The sequence below is a fragment of the Taudactylus pleione genome, unplaced genomic scaffold (assembly GCF_031769625.1).
Source record: "Taudactylus pleione unplaced genomic scaffold, aTauple2 ptg000186l, whole genome shotgun sequence".
Lineage (NCBI taxonomy): Eukaryota > Metazoa > Chordata > Amphibia > Anura > Myobatrachidae > Taudactylus > Taudactylus pleione.
In genome coordinates this window covers 8,404,969-8,426,726 of record NW_028284588.1, presented here as the reverse complement: position 1 = coordinate 8,426,726, position 21,758 = coordinate 8,404,969, and the positions used below count along the sequence as shown (strand labels likewise).

At 43.4% G+C, this 21,758-nt stretch overlaps 1 protein-coding gene across 1 annotated transcript in view; it reads left to right on the top strand.

Annotated features, from left to right (window-relative positions):
* Positions 1-21,758, top strand: part of LOC148519646 (dynein axonemal heavy chain 5-like) — a 449,515-nt gene that overhangs the window by 207,433 nt on the left and 220,324 nt on the right. The window contains exons 40-42 of the mRNA XM_088476296.1: positions 549-721; positions 12,733-12,911; positions 17,141-17,328. Of these exons, the coding sequence (XP_088332422.1) occupies positions 549-721; positions 12,733-12,911; positions 17,141-17,328 (540 nt within the window). The remainder of the gene's footprint in view (positions 1-548; positions 722-12,732; positions 12,912-17,140; positions 17,329-21,758) is intronic.

Genomic DNA, 21,758 nt, shown 5'->3' with positions numbered 1-21,758 from the left:
GCAATGAACAGCTTGATTCCTTCCCACTTTGGCCACTTATGAAGCTGATAACTGGATCACCATGGATCTGAGATTGTGTTTGATAGACAAATGTGCACACAAGCAGATACTAGTCATATGCCAACCGTATTCACGGGCATATCTGAAGAGAAGATTTTAGCATATTATGGGCATGCCAATCATTTTGTTCAGCACACATGGTGATATCAAGTTATTTTATCCATATTGCTGTGTGTTATCAGCATTAGTCACACTTTAAGACAGTGGGCTTTTTAGAGTCAAGTGCATATCCAGCTAAAGCATATTTGCACCTGGATGAACAATGTACTAATGCGAAGGGAGAAATGCAATTCTGTACTTAAAGGACTTTGTATATGTTCATGCTGAGAAAATTTTAACCAGCATGAATTATTGGATGATGTGGTAATGTGCTGAATGGCATGGTACACGTAAAATATATTGGTTTGAAAGGATGTAGGAGACATAGGAAGACAAGACAATGATGCACTTAAGTTAATCAAATATGTCACTTTATTTTGGCTTATTAGGTCCGTATGAATATAAGATCAGCTTCAGATTTTGAATGGCAAAAGCAATCCAGATTTTATTTCATAGAAGATATAGATAAATGTATCATCCAGATTACAGATGTGGAGTTCAGCTACTGCAACGAATACTTGGGCTGCACTGACAGGCTGGTCATTACTCCTCTGACTGATAGGTACAGTATGAAGGACATGAGCTGTAAAGATATGTCACTATCCTGATGAGTGAATGGTAATATGACTGATGCTCACATTTACAGTGTGCCTGACAGCTCTTTATTTTTGCAAATTCTGCTTTTTGTGTGTGCGTAAGTCTGTTCTGTGATGTGTATTCAAATGCTCACATCATTATATCAATATACATTCACAGGATGAGCAGTAATTAACCATTGACCTATTATAGTTTATCTTGTATGAATACCTTGAGTAAAAATCTATTGCATTAATAACTTTCTGCTATATTTGTTCCAGAACCCTTGATGTAGAAACTTCATGGTACTAAATAGACCTGTGCAATACTCAAACTTGCACTAAGTATTTCCAGATGATGTCTAATGGCTTTGTATTGTGAGCTCAGGCATCTCAGTCTTTCCATACGACAATTTATAAACCTTTGGTTCTCTCCCTCAACATCTCAAATGACCAAAGAGCAGGGGTTAAAGTGGGCAGGGATGGGGTGGAACTGAGTTCCGTCACCTCTAATGGTAGGTGAAACTAGTTTCACCTCCACCAAGTTCCTGCACAGAAGACCCACAGAGAGCCGCTCACTGTCTGCCTAGGGAGGCTCAATTTCTTCAGAAGTCCCTTATTTCAGAGAAACCAGTATATAGGTAAGGAAAGAATCAAGCGAAGGCAATACAGAAAAACATTGGGCATCCAAGTGACATAGACTAGTTTGTGGGGACCCCATAAAAAACTCATAGGCACGTCAGAACAGTTTTCACTCTTGTTTTGGCCTGTCAGACTAGCGTGGCGGGGGTGGGGAGTAGGTGGTGGGAGAGATGAGTTCCACCACCTTTCCAGGACCACTTTAAGCCCTGCCAAAGAGGGTCACTTAATATTAACTAGTAACTTCACTTAATATTGATTAGTAGACTTCTGTTTCCAGATGAGATGGACATGGCCACAATTTAGAGTTGATTTACTGTGGCCGCAGCGATTTTTCTCCTTAGAACCCCCTCCGAGTTTTCAAGTCTGCAGCTTGACCACCACGCTTTAGGGAACGTTGCCCCATCTGGATGGAGAGGTTTATCACAACTTTCATGCCTGCAAAGCATCAATGCCATGGTTTGGAGAAACTGTTCAAAACCATTATGGCGTCTGCACCGTGTGTAGAGTAGAGCACCATTGCTCTTACATCTTCTGCATACCCTTCTCCATCCACCTCTACCATCACGGCTGCAGTTCCCTTAGATCTCCTGGCCTCCTACCAAGACATGGTAACAGCCATTCAAGAGACTATGGTCCCTTTAAAGTAGGAGCAGGCTGATTCTCTTTGCCCTACAGGAGGCTAATTCTAATATATTGAACTAACACAGACAGTCCAATCTAATTAACTACAGCTTGATGAAACATTTCATGATGTCTTCCATCTGAAGAGTACATAGAGCTGCATAAACAACACCTTCAAGTATTGAATAAACTTTAATTTCAAAAATAGGCTACAGAGGGACAATTTGCATATAGTGAGACTTCCCGTATGGTGATGCTCTGACTAATTTCATGAGTTCCTCCCTTTTGTTTTTGGATTGTTGAACGAATTGTACCTTAAATATTACTGCGACCCTCCGGGCCTATAACTCCAGTAACCCTTACATGATATTTAGCTTCTTTTTCTAATTTTTGGAATCCCTGTTATCGTAGCCTTATGGCTAGCTGGGGGGTCCTCTTCCCACTTCTATGCTGTGTGTTCCCCTTCCAGTGCTATGCATCCCTACTGTCAGTGGGGGTTTTTATACACTGGGTTACTACACAGATCAGTGAACTTAATTGAGACACACAGAGTCAGCTTTAAATGCTTATATAAATGAACAGCAGTTTATTGATAAAAAATAGGTAACAATGTATAACAGATACAATATACATAGTTATAGGCAGATAAAGTTTATATACTCAGGAGATATATAAAAGATATACATGGCGAGGGTTTAGATTCAATGCAACGACTACAATGATCTCTAGGGAACCCCCTTTGTCTTAACCAGACTCCCCGATTGAAGAACGTGAATACTGGACCATCCATCCATATTGGCTTCAGTCACAAAGCTAAGCTAGAAGGGGTCATATGAATAATCCTTTTACTCTCTTAAAATTAGAGTATGTGTCTCCCCAGAACACATACGTTAATACTTTACTTTTATTAGCAACAGGGGGTAGTATTGCCTCAATTATGTATAATATGTATTAATTTGATATGTTGACCTAAGTGAAATCTGAAGGCCAACAGCCTTATTATTATTATGATTTTGTTAAGCTAAATAACAACTCATCTGTGCATGTCACTACGTGACCAGTGCATATTTGCAACAATAACAACTACAGACAAGATAAGCCTTGTTCTAAAAACAAAACCATCCACAAAGCTTACATCAGCAGATAAATGTGGGACAAGGAGCACAAAACAACTACCATTGACACTATTGGTTTCTCCCGTTAACCTTTTCTCTTTTTTTCGCTGTCTTTTTCTTATTTCTGAAGTGCACATTGATAATATGCTGTCTATACGATCTGTCTCGTCCTATCCTGCTGGTCACTATAGGTGGTTTGGATGTTCTGAGCCATTTCCTTCTATCAATAACGTGAGGTGCAGCTTATTACACATTTTGCTGAAACTGCTCCTAATCATTGTATATTTATGGTATATATATTTCTCCTTATGTATGCTGATAGACTATTGGCAGGGCACCCTTAAAAGTATGTTCACATAGGGGGTATTTATTCACTTATTAAAAAGGAAGAAGCTCTTCACAAATGTCCAGAAGATGGGTATGGATATTGTAATGCTTCAGGAAACCCATCTGCTAAAATCTGAAGTTTTAAAGCTTAATACTGTGTTTTTTTTCTGTAATTTGGATTATATTCCTTAAAGAAAGCATGGAGTAGCTACACTTGGCCCCTTTGCTCCATAGTTATTATGGTGACCCTTCTGGCCTGTTTGTACTCTCAGAAGTTACTACAGTGTAAATATGTGCTATCCTAAAGCTGGGTACACACTAGGCGATATCTTGAATGATTCGGCCGATTCCAACGCATCGGAACAACAAATCATTCATATCATCCAGTGTGTACGCGTGATGCCGATGCGTGCTCCCGCGGTTCGTCCATCGCATCTTTAGGTCATTTGTACATGCAGAAAGATCTGAGGATGTCGCAAGCAATGCCATGCCGCTGACTGCAGCATGCCCCCCCCACCCTCCCCCCTGCTACACCCCCACTATCACTACGTCGCTGCCGACATTGGCAAGTGTGTATGCACTTGCTGATGCCGGCACCCCCGCTGGGTCCCGTCGCTCACAAGATTGTGCTGGGTACACATCATCTAATGTGTACCCAGCTTAAGAGTTTTTTTCAGACAGCTTTAGCCAAATTAAGCTCCTTTATTGATTCTGCAACTTTAGTTCTGCAACTTATTAGCGCTAAATGGCGGGAATATGAATTTAATAACTTGGAATTTGTAGATGATCCCCTCCTATACTGGCAGGCAGCTAAATCGTTTCTTTTGGTGAAAACATTGGTTAATAAACATCAGGGCCGTAGCTAGGGTAGTGCGGCCGGTGCCATCGCACAGGGCACCGCAGGGCAGGGGGCGCTGTTTGGGTCTATCAAATTTCTGTTTATTATCATTCTTGCTTGTAGCTTTCTCTTATTTCATCCCCAGCATCTCCTGGCCTCTCATATCTCTTCCCTGGCCCTTCCCCATGAAGCTATGGCCCTTTTTGGGGTGCATTATGTCCCTTTCAAAAATGAGGGAGGCGTCAATGCTCTTTCTGGTACAGGGCACCAAAAAGTCTAGTTACGGCTCTGATAAACATAGGAAGGTTTGTTCAGCACTATACTAGCAGACTCAAGCAGATGTAACAAATGTCTTCCAAGTATTTAAATCTAAGCCCACTCCTTCCACTAGAGATGCCTACCTGAAGAATAAGTCCCATTTCGATGGTTTATTAGGTAAACTTACTGCCCTTCATACTTTTCATAAAAACTGCCAGTTTTACAATCGTTCAAATCATCCAGTGTGTATGCACCATGCACGCTCCCGCAGGGTTGTCCATCTAATCTTTAGATTTGCTGTACATACTGCTCATTCTGAAGATGTGACTGACGACCCCGTGCATGTGGATGCGGCGGGGGAACGGCCTATCGTGCGATCGTTCACCAAATCATGTGGTGTGTACAGTCCACACTATATGTTGTACCGTTGCATCTGCCATCGGCTGGGTATACATGTCGTTTAGTGTGTACCCCACGTAAGCGTATTTTTGATACTTTGCTTTTGGTTTTTAATACTATTATTACAAACTCTGCATTATAAAGGTTCTTCCCAAATCTGGTAGAGATCCCAAGCCTCCTAAAGGTCGGTACACACCTAATAGATTGATAAGATCTGAAATTAAATGGTAGGCTCTTCCTCAGCTAGTGACCTGCTCAATTCCCTACCTGAACCCTCTGACACATTCTCTTCATTTGATCTCACAAATGAAGATGAAGTATCTTCCCTTTTCTCATCCTCCTACTCTATTACCTCTCCTCTAGATCCTATACCCTCACAAATTAGTAAAGCTCTGTCTCCTGTGCTTATCCCAACCCTAACTAAAATCTGTAATCTCTCTCTCTACTGGCAATTTTCCATCACTGTTCAAGCACACAGTGATTACTCCCATTCTGGAAAAAAAAAATTTCTGACCCTAATACTCTCTCAAATTACCGTCCTATCTCCCAGCTCCCATGCCCCTCCACACTACTTGAGAGACTTGTCTACACCCGCCTCACACACTTTCTTAACTCACACAACTTATTGGACCCACTTCAGTCCGGTTTTCGTTCCCAACACTCCACAGAGACAGCACTGACTAAGGTAGTAAATGATCTTGTCACTGCCAAGGCTAAAGGCCACTACTCACTCCTAATTCTTCTAGATCTCTCTACTGCTTTTGACACTGTTGACCACTCTCTTCTCATACAAACACTGCAATCCCTAGGTCTTAAGGACACAGCTCTTTCTTGGTTTTCTTCCTACCTATCTGATCGCTCTTTTACTGTTCGTTTTTGTGATTCTGCCTCCTCTTCACTACCTCTATCAGTTGGAGTACCGCAAGGCTCTGTCTTAGGTCCTCTGCTATTCTCAATCTATACCACCTCTCTTGGCAAACTAATCAGCTCTTTTGGATTTCAGTACCATCTGTATGTGGATGATACTCAAATCTACCTACCCTCTCCAGATTTATCTCCATCTGTATTGGTCCGTGTCAATGAATGTCTTTCTGCCATTTCATCTTGGATGTCATCTTGCCACCTGAAACTTAAAATTTGTAAAACAGAATTAATTATATTTCCACCGGCCAATAACAGTTACCAACCTGATCTCTCTATCACTGTTGATACCTCGACCATCCACCCCGCCCCGCAAGCTCGCTGCCTTGGTGTCATCCTTGACTCTGAACTGTCCTTTGTTCCCCACATTGACTCTGTCTCAAAATCATGTTACATACATTTAAAAAACATATTCAAAATTCAACCATATCTCACACAAGACACTGCAAAAACTCTAATCCATGCACTTATTATTTCCCGCATTGACTATTGCAATAGCCTCCTTACTGGTCTTCCCAAAAACAGGCTATCACCATTACAATCCATTATGAATGCAGCTGCAAGGCTTATCTTCCTTGCAAAACATTCTTCTTCTGCTGCCCCGCTCTGTCAGTCCCTCCATTGCTTGCCGGTTTTCTACCGTATACAATACAAAATACTTTCACTTACACATAAGGCCATTAACCAAACCACACCAACATACATCTCTTCACTCTTCTCAAAATATCTCCCAACCCGACCTCTCCGCTCAGCACAAGATCTGCGTCTCTCATCCCCATGCATTACTTGCTCCCATTCACGGTTACAGGACTTTCTTCGCGCTGCACCCACTCTATGGAATAAACTACCTCGCACAATAAGACTTTCCTCTATTCTACAATCCTTCAAAACTCACCTCTTCAGGCAAGTTTATCAGATTCCAGAACCTCCCACATAATCTTCATAGCTTCCATATCTAATTACATCCCCTTGTACAGTCCACACACAACCTCACACATCGTCTTTCTCTCACATCCTCATGACATTTGGCCGACATTCCTATGTGACTGGATCATGCAGCCAACCAAGAAACTCTGCATTCTGACTGGACCAAAATGCAATATATAGCACCTATCCTTGTGTATCAATGCCTATTTCCCTATAGATTGTAAGCTTGTGAGTAGGGCCTTCATACCTATATATCTGTCTGTTATTACCCAGTTTGGTCTATTAATGCTTACAATTGTAAAGTGCAAAGGAATATGCTGCGCTATATAAGAAACTGTTAATAAATAAACAGATATATCTGCAGATAGTGATCTGCAGATATATATCTGTAGATAATGGTCGTTCATACACACTGAACGACCGTCATCTATCCGGCAGCTACGGGCCCCCCCGCGGCTGCCGCTGCATGTGTACGGGTGGTCTGCAGACCGCCTGTACACACTTGCCGATGGACAGATATGTCTGCAGATATATCTGTCCATCGGCTGTGCAGCACAGCCAATGCGATATGTCTGTGAACAACGCCGTTCACAGACATATCACCTGTACACACTGGCCGACGGGCAGCAGATATATTGGCTGATCAATTGATCGGCCAATTTATCGGCCAGTGTGTACCCAGCAAAAGAGACTGAAGTTGATCCTGCCTTCTATCGTATCCCTGGATCAAACTAGATTAATTTGATGATGTCATTCAGTCATCAGTATTAGAAAGTGATCTCTGTGGTTTGGTCACTGGCTTTGCAGGGGTGCCAAATTGTGCAGACCATTGTATTTATGGATGTGGAAAAAACATTTGACCTTGTAACCTGGGATTATTTATATACCGCTGTCTAATTTTGGCTACCCCGAGGGGTTTGTGACAACACTACCGACATTGTACTTCTACCCATCAACGCAGTTGTCCGGCAATGTGTATCTGTCTGCACCATTTTTAGTACAAAGAGAAACTAGTCACAGTTGTCCCTTGTCTCCTCTATTATTTGCTATTACCTTGGAGCTGCTGGCTGTAGCTTTACATGGGTTGTCCGCCTTCAAAGGTGTTTGTATTGGCTCAGTCAAGTTTAAAGACTCTATATGCTGACAATATGTTACTTCTTGTTTCTGATCCCGTTACCTCAGTATCGGCTGTGATCTCTTTATTGTCTCAGTTTGGCTACTATGTGGGTTATAAGATCAACTTCTACAAATCACAGTTGCTTCCCATGGACGGGTGCTATGGCACATCCTTAAGTCCTCCTATTATTGGTTATTTCAGCATTGCACATCATCATTTAAATATTAGAAATCCAAATCTCTAGTGACTTCATTATATACTCTTTCTTTTTCTCCGGTTTTCCTACACTACATTACCGCCGCTAACCCTGCATCCACTCCCTGCACGCACTACACTATACTGCACCTGCACCCCACACAAAGCATCGGCAGCCGTCTGCAGGCTGAGCAAAAAAAATATTCCCCTCCAGCAGGATTGTGCCTGCAAAAAACCCTGCATCCAATTTTCTTTAATTGGATACCTTGGGTATCGGGAGTGCGCATACCCGTGGTAATCCAAAATTGGTTGCAAGGTCCACGTCATTTATCTTTCTTTGGCAGAGTTTGCTCGGTGCTCCAAACTATTTACTAAGTTTATATGACATGGCAGAAAACTCTGAATTGCTAGGACTAAGATGCATTTGCTTAGAGCAGGGTTTCCCAAACGCTTTCCTCAATACACCCTTACAGTTCAGGTGTTAAGGATATCCATTCTTTTGCACAGATGGTATAATCAAACTTACTGAGGTACTTATTAAATCACCTGTTTTTCTTAACACCTGGACCGTTAGGGTGTCTTGAGGACTGAGTTTGATGAACCTCTGGCCTAGAGGTATGGATGGCCCGGGGATACCTGACATACCTGCGTTCTTTCTGACCATGTTCTTTAGATCTATTAGTGACTGATTAATGGGTACTGAAACCTTTACTCATGAGCCTTTGCAGCACCACCATTTTTGAAATAGGTAAAGACTCATTTGGTTCAGCTTCTGTACTTTGGTAGGCTACACTGCTAAATATTGAGACAGGGAGTCTCCAATTTTTATTAAAAAATGGGACGATTATCTTGAATCACTTGACTGTTCCACACAAACCAAGATTATGAAGATTTTTTTAAACCACGCATGACACCTATACAGACAGCTATCATGATTTACTTGGTTTCCTGCTCTGCTTTTGGTTTCAATATGACACTATATTATGGTATGATACTTCTCCTCCTCCTCTGAAATGTGGCAAGCATATTGGATCACTGCTTAAGACCAGTGCTTAAAGTGGTCCTAGAGAGGTGGTGGAACTCAACCCCCCCTTGTTCTCAGCACCCCCTGCACACTATAAATATATAAATTTGCCCCCCCCCCCTCCCTTTTTTCATTAAAGGGACAGCGCGCGCTGTGGCGGCAAAAAGGGGCGTGGTCCCAAAATAAAGGGGCTTGGTCACACAATAGTATCCCCAATTCAATTTACACCACACAGCAGCACAATCTTGTTCACATTACACCGCAGATAGGGGCTCATTCAGACCTGCTCGCAAGATGCGGGTGCTCACTGGCAAAAAGGGGCTGGATATTCAAATTCCATGCTCGCACTGCGTGGCGTAAGGACGCCCTCTATGTCTTAGCGAGCTACGTCACTGAGCCCTCGCTAGTGTATAAAGACGCCCCCTTTCCCCTCGCAGCACACGTCATCTCCTGGAATTGTTGGATTAATCGGTAACATCGAGAGCCATCGGAGCTGCTCGCAGCCCTTGAGGTAGCCCTACCCTGTCGCAAGCACTGCAATCAGTGCTGGCTGAAATACATGCAGGTGACACTTTGCTAATTATGCATGCCCTTTACCCTTTAAACAGTGTTTTGTTGGCCTGACACGCCTGCGTCCGCAAAACCACTCTTCCATTTACAAGCACCTTCCTCTGTAACCACCCACAAACGGCACTATCTGTCACACAAAGTAGCGCACTGGCTTTGTGCTACGAGCACACGATTCCCCATCACAATGACTGGCTTAAGCATGCGCATTGCAAATTATACGCATGCGCACTGAGCAACAATCGCCTGGCAGCGAGCGATCGCGCCTTAGTGAACGGGTCTTAATCAGGTCCATAGTCAGTGACAGATCTACATTTTTAGGGCCCTGATGCTTGAACTGCTATGGGGGTCCCTTTGCAACCAACAACAATAGGGCAACATCCAACAAGGTCCAAAGGGTCTTGCTACCCTTGCAAGGACATTGAGGCCCACATGGCAGAGATGTAGAAACCCCCCAGAGAGTGAGAGAAGATAGATAGATAGATGTAGAAACCCCCCAGAGAGTGAGAGACTACTGTAGATAGATGTAATAACCCCCCAGGGAGTGAGACAAGATAGATAGATAGATAGATAGATAGATAGATAGATAGATAGATGAAGAAACCCCCAAAGAGTGAGAGACTGTAGATAGATAGATGTAGAAACCCCCCCAGAGAAAGAGAGAGAGTCTATAGTTAGATCACATACAAAACCAAAACATACTCACTTCCTCTGTAGGATTCCAGCTGTTGATCCTCCTGAGTGGGATCTCTGGAATCCCCCTGAGTCAGGTCTCCTCCTGCTCAATTGGACTAAGATCTGGGGAATTTGGATGCTCTTTATATTCCTCAAAGCATTCTAGAACAATTTTTGGAGTATGGCAGGGCACTTTGGGCCTGATTCAGACCCACCCGCAAGCGGCTGTCCGCTTGCAAGTGGGTCGATGTTGTGCTCTGCGCATGCGCACGATGGCGGGAGCTCCGTCGTGCGCATGCGCCAGACGAGACGAGCGAAGGACTTTCCTTCGCTCGTTGTGTCTGATCAAAGGGGGCGTGCTGTCGATGTTGATTGACAGCACGCCCCCTTTGGTGGGCGTGCCGGGGGCGTGCCTCCCTGACGGGGGCGTTCCCACGGGAACGCCTCCCGTCAGAAGCCGGCCCACTGACATCACTAGTGATGTCAGTGGGAGTGATTTTGGCTCTGATAGAGCCAAAATCACTCCGGGGCTTGCGGTTGAAAACCTCAACCGCAGGCTCCGGCTCGCAGTTTCGATGGTCGCGATGGTCAAGACCATCGCGGCCATCAAACTGCACGCTCGTATAGGCTGTGGGTGGTGACCCACAGCTATACGAGCGTCCAGGAGGACGCTCCATTTTTATGGAGGGCGGCCCTCATTCAGAGCGTGCGCTCTGCTCAGAGCGTACGGCTCTGAATGAGGGCCTTTGTCCTCCTGAAAGAGGCTAATGCCTTCAGGGAATACCATTGTCATGAATGGATGTACTTGGTTGGCAACAATGTTTAGGTAGGTGGTATGTATCAAACAACATCCACATAAATGGCAGGACCCAAGGTTTCCCAGCAGAATATTGCCCAGAGCATCACACTGCCTCCATTTGCTGTCTTCTCATAATGTATCCTGGTACCATCTCTTCCCCAGGTAAACGATGCGCACACCCCCACCATCCACATGATGTAAAAGAAAATGTGATTGATCAAACCAGGTCACCTTCTTCCATTGCTCTATGGTCCAGTTCTGGTGGTCACATGCCCATTTAGTGCTTTTGGCGGTGGACAGGGGGTCAGCATGAGCACTCTGACCTGTCTGCGGCTACACAGTACTGTGTGTTCTGACACCTTTCTATCGTAGCCAACATTAACTTTTCCAGGAATTTGTGCTACAGTTGCTCTTCTGTGGGATCGGACCAGCCGGGCTAGCCTTTACTCCCCACGCACATCAATTAGCCTTGAGCGCCCATGATCCCCAGTTGTCCTTCATTGCACCACTTTAGGTAGATACTAATCACTACATACCAGGAACACCCAAAAGACCTACCTTTTTGGAGATGCTCTTACCCAGTGGTCTAGCCATCACAATTTAGTCCTTGTCAAAGTCACCCAGATCCTTACACTTCTCATTATTTCCTACTTCCTATGCATCAACTTCAAGAACAGATATTTCATACCCCTTGACAGGTGCCATTGTAACAAGAGAAGCAATGTTATTCATTTCACCTGTCAGTCATTTTAATGTTATGGCTGATTGTTGTATATGTATGTTGTATTTTCTTCTATTGTACCCAACTGCTTCTCAATCTTTCCCTGCTTGCTTTACCCATGTAGTTGGCTGCGCACCTCTGGGTGCTGGTTTCTACCCCTATTTTGGAAAATAATAAAACTAATTAAAAAAAGTAGAAATTAGTTTTTTTTAATTGACAAAATAGCATTCAACAGTAAAATATGCACATTTTAAAACACTGAGAACTCCAGCCAATACGGAATCTCTATCCTAAGCTAGCTCCCTGAAAATAGAGGTCCAGTGGGAGCCCTGGGATCTATTGCCTTGCTTTGCAGGTAATGCTTGAAGATGAGCAGGAACCACAGTTTTCTGAGTCCTTAGGTATATGGTAATGGGAGTGATGGCGCCACTAGATAAGATGATAAGATTAAATATGAGTTGTCTGCTTGGATCCATTCATGCTCCCCTTTGACAGTATTACTAGACAGTGGCACCTCTCCAGCTTATGTTATGCTCAGGAGATGGTGGCTCTTGCTTTTGTTCAGATAGCTGTTTAGTTAGGTGGTCTAAATGGGGTTATTCCAATTGGACATGCAGCAAGGGGAAGAGAGTCAAGCATGCTTTTATAAGCCAGGAGTGGTCGTTAAGTATTGATCTACATACATCAGTTATGAAAAGGGATCATTTGATCCTAAAAGAAAGTGAGGTGACATAAATATTATAACACAAATCCTGTTGCTAAAATTCTTTAATTTATTCTTGATCCATTCTGCATTTTACATGTTCTAAAAGATTACTACTTCTCCTCACCTCTCATTCCTGACTTTTGCAGATGTTACATTACCCTCTCTCAGGCTCTGGGAATGAGCATGGGTGGAGCACCAGCAGGGCCTGCTGGAACGGGAAAGACTGAAACCACCAAGGACATGGGCAAGTGTCTTGGGAAATATGTGGTTGTCTTCAACTGTTCTGACCAGATGGACTACAGGGGTCTGGGCCGTATATACAAAGGTATGATTTTCAAACAATAAATAATTCTGCATAATCTAGTGCATGGGTGGGTACAGCCTAATTTTACGTAGTAGAATAATTACATGGTGACACTTGGGGTTATACTTACTAAAGGTTGATTTTTATCGCTTTAAATTCGATCAAAATCGATGTGTTCCTTAGACAAAATCACACATTTATTAACAGTCAATTTTTGAATTTATTTTTTAAGTATTAGTAAATGTGTGATATTGTCTCAGAAACACAACATCAATGTTGATCAATTTTAATCGATTTTAAATTGATCAAAATCGACCTTTAGTAAATATACCCCTTGGGATCACTGAAAACATTGATACTTTGAGTTACCTTAAAGAAAAAGACAGAGCATAACTGATCTAATGAGCTTTACTACATGTAAGACATTCTATTACCTTTACCATGCCTTGATATACTTAGGCTTTCCTGACTGCACATGTGCTAATAGAGTAATTGAACTTGGTACTGTATGTTTGGTTTCATAATATCACAAACCCTTTGGCAATTCATCAATATAACCAAAGTTTCTGTTTTTGTGTGAAAATCTTTTCGCTTCAGAGCCTTTTAACAGCCAAGTCTAGATGTACTAAGGCTTGGAGAGAGATCAAGTACCAACCAATGTATTTGGAAAATGACAGGGGCTGATTGGTTGGGACTTTATCTCTCTCCAAGGCTTATTAAATCTATCCCCCCAATGTGGACATGGTAAAATGTTCATTATATACAGATTAAATCTGCTTTTTTTTGTTCTTGGTAACAGCCAGTAGATGGCAGTGCAGAATAGGTCAATGTGCATATGATTATTGAGTTTATAGTCATAGAGATTGATTAGATAAAAAAAAAATTAAAATACACAGAAAAACAAATTTGAAAATATTTGGCACATATATAAATTAATGCTGCATTTAATTTGAATATATTTAAATTACTAAATGGAAAACTATTACAAAGTAGAGTGTAAAGGTGCCCATACACGGGGCCTGATTCAGAGGCGCTCGCAAAAAGCGAGCGCTCGCTCTGAATCAGGGCGGGCGCAGTTTTTTTAGTTGTGGCCTCTTGGCCGCTCGCATAGCAGTGGGTTACCACCCACAGCTATTGCGAGCGGCCATGATGATGGTCACGATGGTCAAGACCATCGCGACCATCGGGCTTGCGACGAGACCCTTGTGGTAGGGTCTCGTGGCCGCAAGCCCCAGAGAGCTTCTGGCTCAAATAGAGCAGGAAGCTCTCTCACTGACATCACTGGTGATGTCAGTGGGGCCGCCCACAAACAACAGGCATTCGCATGGGAACGCCTCCGTTTGTGAAGCCACCCCCCCGCCACGCCTACAAAACGGGGCGAGCTGTCGATCAACATCGACAGCCGCCCCTTTTGTAGTGAGTCCCTGAGTGAGTGCTTTTTGCGCTCGCTCCGGGGCTCGCGCATGCGCACTGGACCACCACCGACCCGCTTGCGAGCGGGTCTGAATCAGGCCCACGGTGCGATGCACCGTGTAGGGCGACTGCCAATCCGTTGGCAGAAGGATCGTTCTGTTACCGCCGGCAATCGTGCGGTCCCCGCAGACCGCACGATATGCCGGCTTAGATGGTTTTGTAGGAAGATCTGGGGATGCGATGTACGACCGAACCCGCGGGAGCGCGCATCACAATATCAGGTACGATATCGTGCCCATACCCGGCACGATATAGCACCTATATCGTGCAGATCCGTCGGATCGGCACATATATCGCGCCGGGTATGGGGGTCTTATGACCATTTTAAAAACATGTTAAAAGTACATCTAGCAGTGTAAATAGGATTAACTCCAAATAAGAATATACAGTACATGCAGCGTATCACACCAGGAAGTAGGCCATGGTCACTGGGCATATTTATATGTAATGTGTATGAGTGAGGGCTAGTTTACCTTTCTCAGTCACTTATGGTATAACAGAAAACTGTTGCTGTTAGGAGCATATTGCTGAAGAATTTTAAAAGAACAATTCTCTTACACAGTGTCCCAGATACAGTGGCAGATTTTTTTCTAGGAGCTGCAGGGCCGTGGCACACCCCGTAAATTCCGCAGTGAGCCAGTTGGATTCTGTGCACTGGTAGTGACTTCCCATGGAAAGCACACTCTCTGCTAATCGCACACAGGACAGGCAGTCCCAGGGGGAGCTGTTTTCTCTCCCTGGGACTGCCAGGCCGGACCACAATTAGCAGAGAACGTGCTTCAAGTGGGAAGTCACTCTCCTGCCTTTCCGTTGGCCCTATCCGAGCCTCTAGGGGCTGCAGCCAATGCAGTCCCTAGAAGTCGGTGCTTGTGCTCATGCGCTGGTCTGCCGGTGTTTGTGTGCAGGTGCTGATCCCGGGTAGGAGCCATTACTGGTTATATATTAATGGTTATTGCTGTTATACTAAATTTGAAGTAAAGTACTCTTCAGGTACCACTGTTAATGCCACAGCATATGCAGATGCGTTTTCTCAGAACACTTCACACCAGTTAAAATGTAAGAATTATAGACATTTCAATATAATAAACTTTTCACATTTCTGTAGCGGTAGCTATTGTACATGGTTTTCCTGCTTGGAATCTTCTGCAGAGGATGGAAGATTGTGTCCATCTATCACATACCTATTTATTGCAACATGAATTGTAAATGCATCCTGCAATGAGAGCAGTGCACAATGTAATGACTGTAATATTGATAAATAATTCAGTGGCCAGAGTTCCATTTAAATATTGAGCAAACTATTCATATGCAGCCTCTGTAAATTGTCACGGAAGAAAAAGATGTACAGATATATTTGAAATGATTAGCAAGCAGCACAGTTAAGTTATTAGCCTGTCTAAGTCTGGTGTCAGTTCATGTATTCTGCTGCTATATGTGTCTCCGGATCAGACTGCTGCCAGTACCTGGTACTGTGACCTTGTGAAATTATATACAAAAGTCCTTATTGGTCGCTTTCTGCATCAAAAGGGTTAACAGAAGTCTTCAGTCATTTGTTAATTCAATGCTTTCTGAATCCTAATGCAAGTATTTCTGGATGAAAGTATTTAAAAGCTTAAGGGAAGAACAGAATGGAAAAGCATTTCCTCCTTATAAACGCGAACAGAAAGTGTCCAAGGTCATGTTATCATAAAAATGCATCCCCAAGAGACGCCTGCACAAGTAATATCCTCGTACATTGTTTTCTTCCACAATTCTGCAGTGCACCTTCCTTACAGGCAGAATCCTGGTTCTTAAATAGGATGAGGATGAGATTTGTCACACAGCACATGGTATTGATGTAGTTGAAGCCTCTTCCTTTGGTGAAAGGTGCAGTGTGTGTGTGTGTGTGTGTGTATATATATATATATATATATATATATATATATTATATATATATATATATATATTATATATATATATATAATATGTCTATATATATAATGTCTATGGGCCTGATTCAGACCCACTCGCGAGCGGCTGTCCGCTCGCAAGTGGGTCGATGTTATGCACTGAGCATGCGCACGATGGAGGGAGCTCCGTCGTGCGCATGCGCCAGACGCGACGAGCGAAGGAAAGTCCTTCGCTCGTTGTGTCCGATCAAAGGGGGCGTGCTGTCAATGTTGATTGACAGCACGCCCCCTTTGGTGGGCGTGCCTCCCTGACGGGGGCGTTCCCACGGGAACGCCTCCCGTCAGAAGCCGGCCCACTGACATCACTAGTGATGTCACTAGTGATGTCAGTGGGAGTGATTTTGGCTCTGATAGAGCCAAAATCACTCCGGAGCTTGCGGTTGAAAACCTCAACCGCAGGCTCCGGCTCGCAATTTCGATGGTCTCGACCATCGCGGCCATCAAAATGCACGCTCGTATAGCCTGTGGGTGGTGACCCACAGCTATACGAGCGTCCAGGAGGACGCTCCATGAAAATGGAGCCCGGCCCTCATTCAGAGCGTGCGCTCTGCTCAGAGCGTACGGCTCTGAATGAGGGCCTATATCTCAATACATATTGTACATGAAGTTTTGAATAAAGCACCTACCAGACATGGTGCTGTCATTATTCTCACAGAATGAAAATAAGGTACAGTTTCATGGTAAAGTCTAATTAAGGAATTAATTTGCACTATTTGGGGGTTGCTGACTTAAATATTTTATTATTTTGAATTTGTTATAGCATGTGATGTGGGAAAATGTCCTGGTGTGCCCTATGATTTAAAGACTTTTGATTTATGTTTGGCACAGGGTTGGCACAGTCCGGTGCTTGGGGCTGCTTTGATGAGTTTAATCGCATTGAGTTGCCTGTGCTATCAGTGGCTGCACAGCAGATTTACATAGTCTTGCAGTGCAAAAAGAACAAGAAAAGCCAGTTCATATTCACAGATGGGGATGTGGTTGACATGGACCGAGAATTTGGTATATTTTTAACTATGGTAAGTATATGTAAATGTGCTTGTTGTGTGTAAAATGAGAGACTTCTACAATAGACATGTAAATAAATGTAATTTAACAGAGTGGTCCCCATCCCATTGTCCGTGCAACACAGACTATCTTCTAGTAGATACAGAAGCATGCTACCGGTAGTACAGGCAAGCCTAGTTGTCGGAGGGAATAGATGCCACGAATCCCCTTCCACACAGCACTCTGGTGGTATTGCTTTCAATATAGAATTTTAATTCTGATGCAAACAATGTCTATTTATTGGGTGCATGACCAGTTATTTTTCTAGTAAACTGTATGTAAATAAAGAGAAACAATTTAATTTAGCGACCAAATAAATATTTTATAATGGTGCGTGGATTATATATTCCTTTTCCAAGTGAATAATTGCATTCATAGGAAGAATGTTAAAAAGGCAACCAAGTGATGCCAACCAATACCTACGCATAGAGGCGGAGGAATCCATGGATACAGAGTCTTCTTCCGTCATGTCTAACCCAGACTGAACGAGCTGCCTTACTAGTAGTTTTATATGCTTCTGGGACTTGTGTGCCCCTATTATTGTATATTGTCTTGATACGTAATGTATATGCTCTCTTTATGGTTGACTTTTCTTGTAATTATTTTTATTTTTTCTTGAAACAGTGGGAATCCCCTGGTGGGACCCACTGAATGAGGGCCCACCCCTCCTCTAGGGATCTGGTTCAAGACTGTTCACTTGAAGTATACATTGTACATATGTTACATAACACTGCATTGTTCTATGGTGTATTTTCTACAATGCATTGCTGCTATTAACCACTTAACTGGATAATAATTTGTCCAAAAACCACTCAGAAATGTTAATTTTTTACGATTGAATTAGGTCAATAACATCTTTTTAAAACTTAACCAACAAAATTGTCTAACAATATATTTTTTTTAAACAGAGTATACCATAAAATTAGCAATTTTTATGGTATACTGTAGTGATGGCTATTGACAGTTGTACCATTAATGGCCGATGGGTTCAACCATTGATAGAAACCATGAATTGTTTGAGACCACAGCCGCCAATGTTTCCTTAACAACGGTTGGGGGGCTGCCATCGTTGGTGCAGCAACTGTGCCTATCAGCGATGGCAAAACCACTTGTCATAGACTATCGATGGTTTGCAAACCATTGATGCTCGGTTGCCATCCCTAGTATACTGTATAGTATACCATCCCTAATCGGAGGCCCCGTATTGAGTCTTGAACGATACAGGACCGCCATAATAAAAATAAAATGACCTATAACCTCAGTGTTAAAAATAAATAAATATATACAAAATTGTAAAAGAAAATAGAATAATATATATACATCTATATATGCATACATATACTTTTATATACACATATATACATACATATAAATATATATACATATATACATTCATATTATAAGGGCACAGTCGTGCCCTTATATGAAGGCTGAATCTAAAAAAACAGAATTCTCCCATAGAAAACTCATGGTGTTTAAGGTGCTACACCTCAAAAGCTATTGGAGGTACCAAACTGAAATTTCATGGCAAAAACATGAGGATTTGGGAGTAATCTAAAGTTCCAACTGTCATTTGTTTCTGACACACTCAATTAGGACCACTTTTCTGCTGTTCTCTATGGGGGATTTTTGGGAAGGTATAACTCAGGGTAGGGGGCGAATTTAGACTTAGGGGTAAATTTACTAAGATTCGAGTTTGGTCAAGATTGCAATCCGGGTGAGTTTAGGCATGGGTTTTCATCTTGCAAATTTACTAAAGGCAAACTCTGGTGAGTTTGGGAGAGAGTTCTTTAATCTCACTCATAAAACTCGGGTGAGATCGCAAACTCGAATCTTCTCACCATTGGGCAAACTCGCAAGTACTTTTCATGAAAAAGATGCTGTTTGCAAATTTACTAAGAATCGAGTTTTAAATCTCGGGTGAGATTAGAGCAAACTCGCAGGGAAATTGAAGTTTCAAACACTCACCCTCCTGAGCTGCGAGTTTGCCAGAAACATACACAGATCAGTGTGATTTGTGTATGTTTCTGCATGTGTAGTTAATGTATAGTGATTTTATAAAAAAAAAAAAAAGATGTAGGGTACCCTCCCAAAAGCCATAACCAGCCCCGGACTGGTCAGCCAGTCCTGGTTCCAAAAATTACGGTAAACAAAACAAGTAGGGTTCCACCGTAATTTAAGAACCAGCACCTGGCTGCAGGGCCAGTGCTGGTTTTAAATAGAGGGGGAAAAATTGCGTAGCGTCCCCTTATATTTAAAACCAGCATCAGACACAAACCGACCGGGGTGTAATGCCACAGCCAGGAGACCCTATTACCTGGTCTCAATGGCCAAAGCATTCTCACTCCAGTTCCACAAGTGCCAAAGGGCAGGCATGCTGGTACCTGTAGTTCCACTGTAAAATACAATAGTTTTCTACTATTTAACACTTTATTACCCCCCGTACCCACCACTCCAGGGGTGTGGGAAGAGCCCTGGGATTCAGACAAAACCTGGGGTTTCAGGAGAGGGGGCACCCCTTTATTAGGGGGTCCCACCTCCCCTGAGATCCCCGGCTTGGCCTGTCTGGCTTGGAGTGAGAAAGCTTTGACCATGGTAATAGGGTCTCCTGGCTATGGCATTACACCCCGGTCGATTTGGGTCCGGTGCTGGTTTTGAATATATAGGGAGACCACTACGCAATTTTCCCCCCTAATATTTAAAACCACTGGCCCTGCAATCAAGTGCTGGTTCCTAAATTATGGTGGAACCCTACTCGTTTTGTTCCACGTAATTTTTGGAACCAGGACTGGCTGACCAGTCTGGGGCTGGTTATGGCTTTTGGGGGGGACCCTACGTCTTTAAAAAAAAAATGAGCCCTTCTTTTACAGGTATAACACAAGCAGCCTTCACATAGCTCACTGATATGTGCAGGCTGCTAGCTCGGGAGAGATTTGCAGAGAGAAAATACTGCAATCTCGGGTGAATAATCTCATCTAAACTTGCAACTCAGGGGAGATGTCTCGATCTGCATCACCATCGGAAAACTAATTTCAGCTAAACTTACTTCTTAGTAAATTTGTGAGACAGAAAATCACCCGAGATTTGGAGATGTAAATCGAGATTAAAAAAAAACAAACTTGACTAAACTTGAATTTTAGTAAATTTACCCCTTAGGGTTTGTTTTATTAGGTACATTTTGTTCCAGGGTAGGTGCTTTTGGGGTTTAGGTAATTGAGAAAGTTACAGTTTTTAAACTATTATCGCCATTGTAGAGATAGGAAGTTTCAACTTGTTGCGCAGCCTCAGAAGGAGCCTGTAGCAGGTGTACTCACTGTGGCTTCACTTGGGTGCACAAAGATGGCTGGCCAGTGTGGGTGGTAGCGGCGGTGGGCTAGAAAGAAAGCGGGCATTAGCTGTGGACAGGACCCAGGGGAAGGGGTGATATCGGGCGTTAGCTGCAGCCGGGACCCGCGGATGGTAGCAGACATTAGCAGTGGTGGCAGCACCAGTGCGGGCAGCAGTGGTGCAGGCGGCAGGACCCGGGAGAGGTAGCAGCAGACAGATGCAGGCTCAGATCTCAAAGATCTGTGATACCAGAATCTGTGTATAAATAAACAAACACAGAAGCAGGGATAGGATCAGGGAGACCCGTCTGTGCTTCTGTGTTTAAAAAAGAAAAGAAAACCTGCGTAAAAAATAAATAAAAATTGCGTGCCCCCCCCAAAAAAAAAACAACAACAACCATTACCGGGATTTGGAAACCCAGTACTGGTTGTGTTAAAAACAGGAGACAAATGATGTAGGGGTCACCTGTATGAAGCACAACCAGCACCAGGCTTTTCAGAACCAGTCCTGGTTGCCAAAATACGATTATGTAATACACCACATAATCAACCCGGCACACACCGGCAAGGGGTGCCAGGGATAGCCCCGGGATATCAGCCTGGGGTGCCCTGGAAGGGGGACCCTTTTATTGGTGGGGGTCCCCATCTCCCCAGGGAGCCCCGGCCTGGGCTGACTAGCAGTCGGGTGATGCTTTGACTGTGGGGGCATGGAGAAAGGGCTCCCCTGGCTTTGGCATTACCCCCCCCTGCTAGAAAGGGTCCAGTGCTGGTTCTAGTAAATACAGGGGGACCTAATGCATTTTTTCCCCCTGTATTTTCAGAACCAGGACCGTCTCAGGTGCTGGTTGTGCTGAATACGGGTGACCCCTATGTCATTTGTCCCCCCGTAATTTGGCAACCAGGACTGGTTCTGAAAAGCCTTTTACTTCATACAGGGGACCCGTACATCGTTGGTTTACAAAGTCCGATGCTGGTTGTTGCTTTTTTTTTTTTGGGGGGGTGGGGGGAAACTATTTTTTTTTTGTATTGTGCAAGGAACACGTCCATTAAGGCGTCAGCCTTAATGATCGGAATTT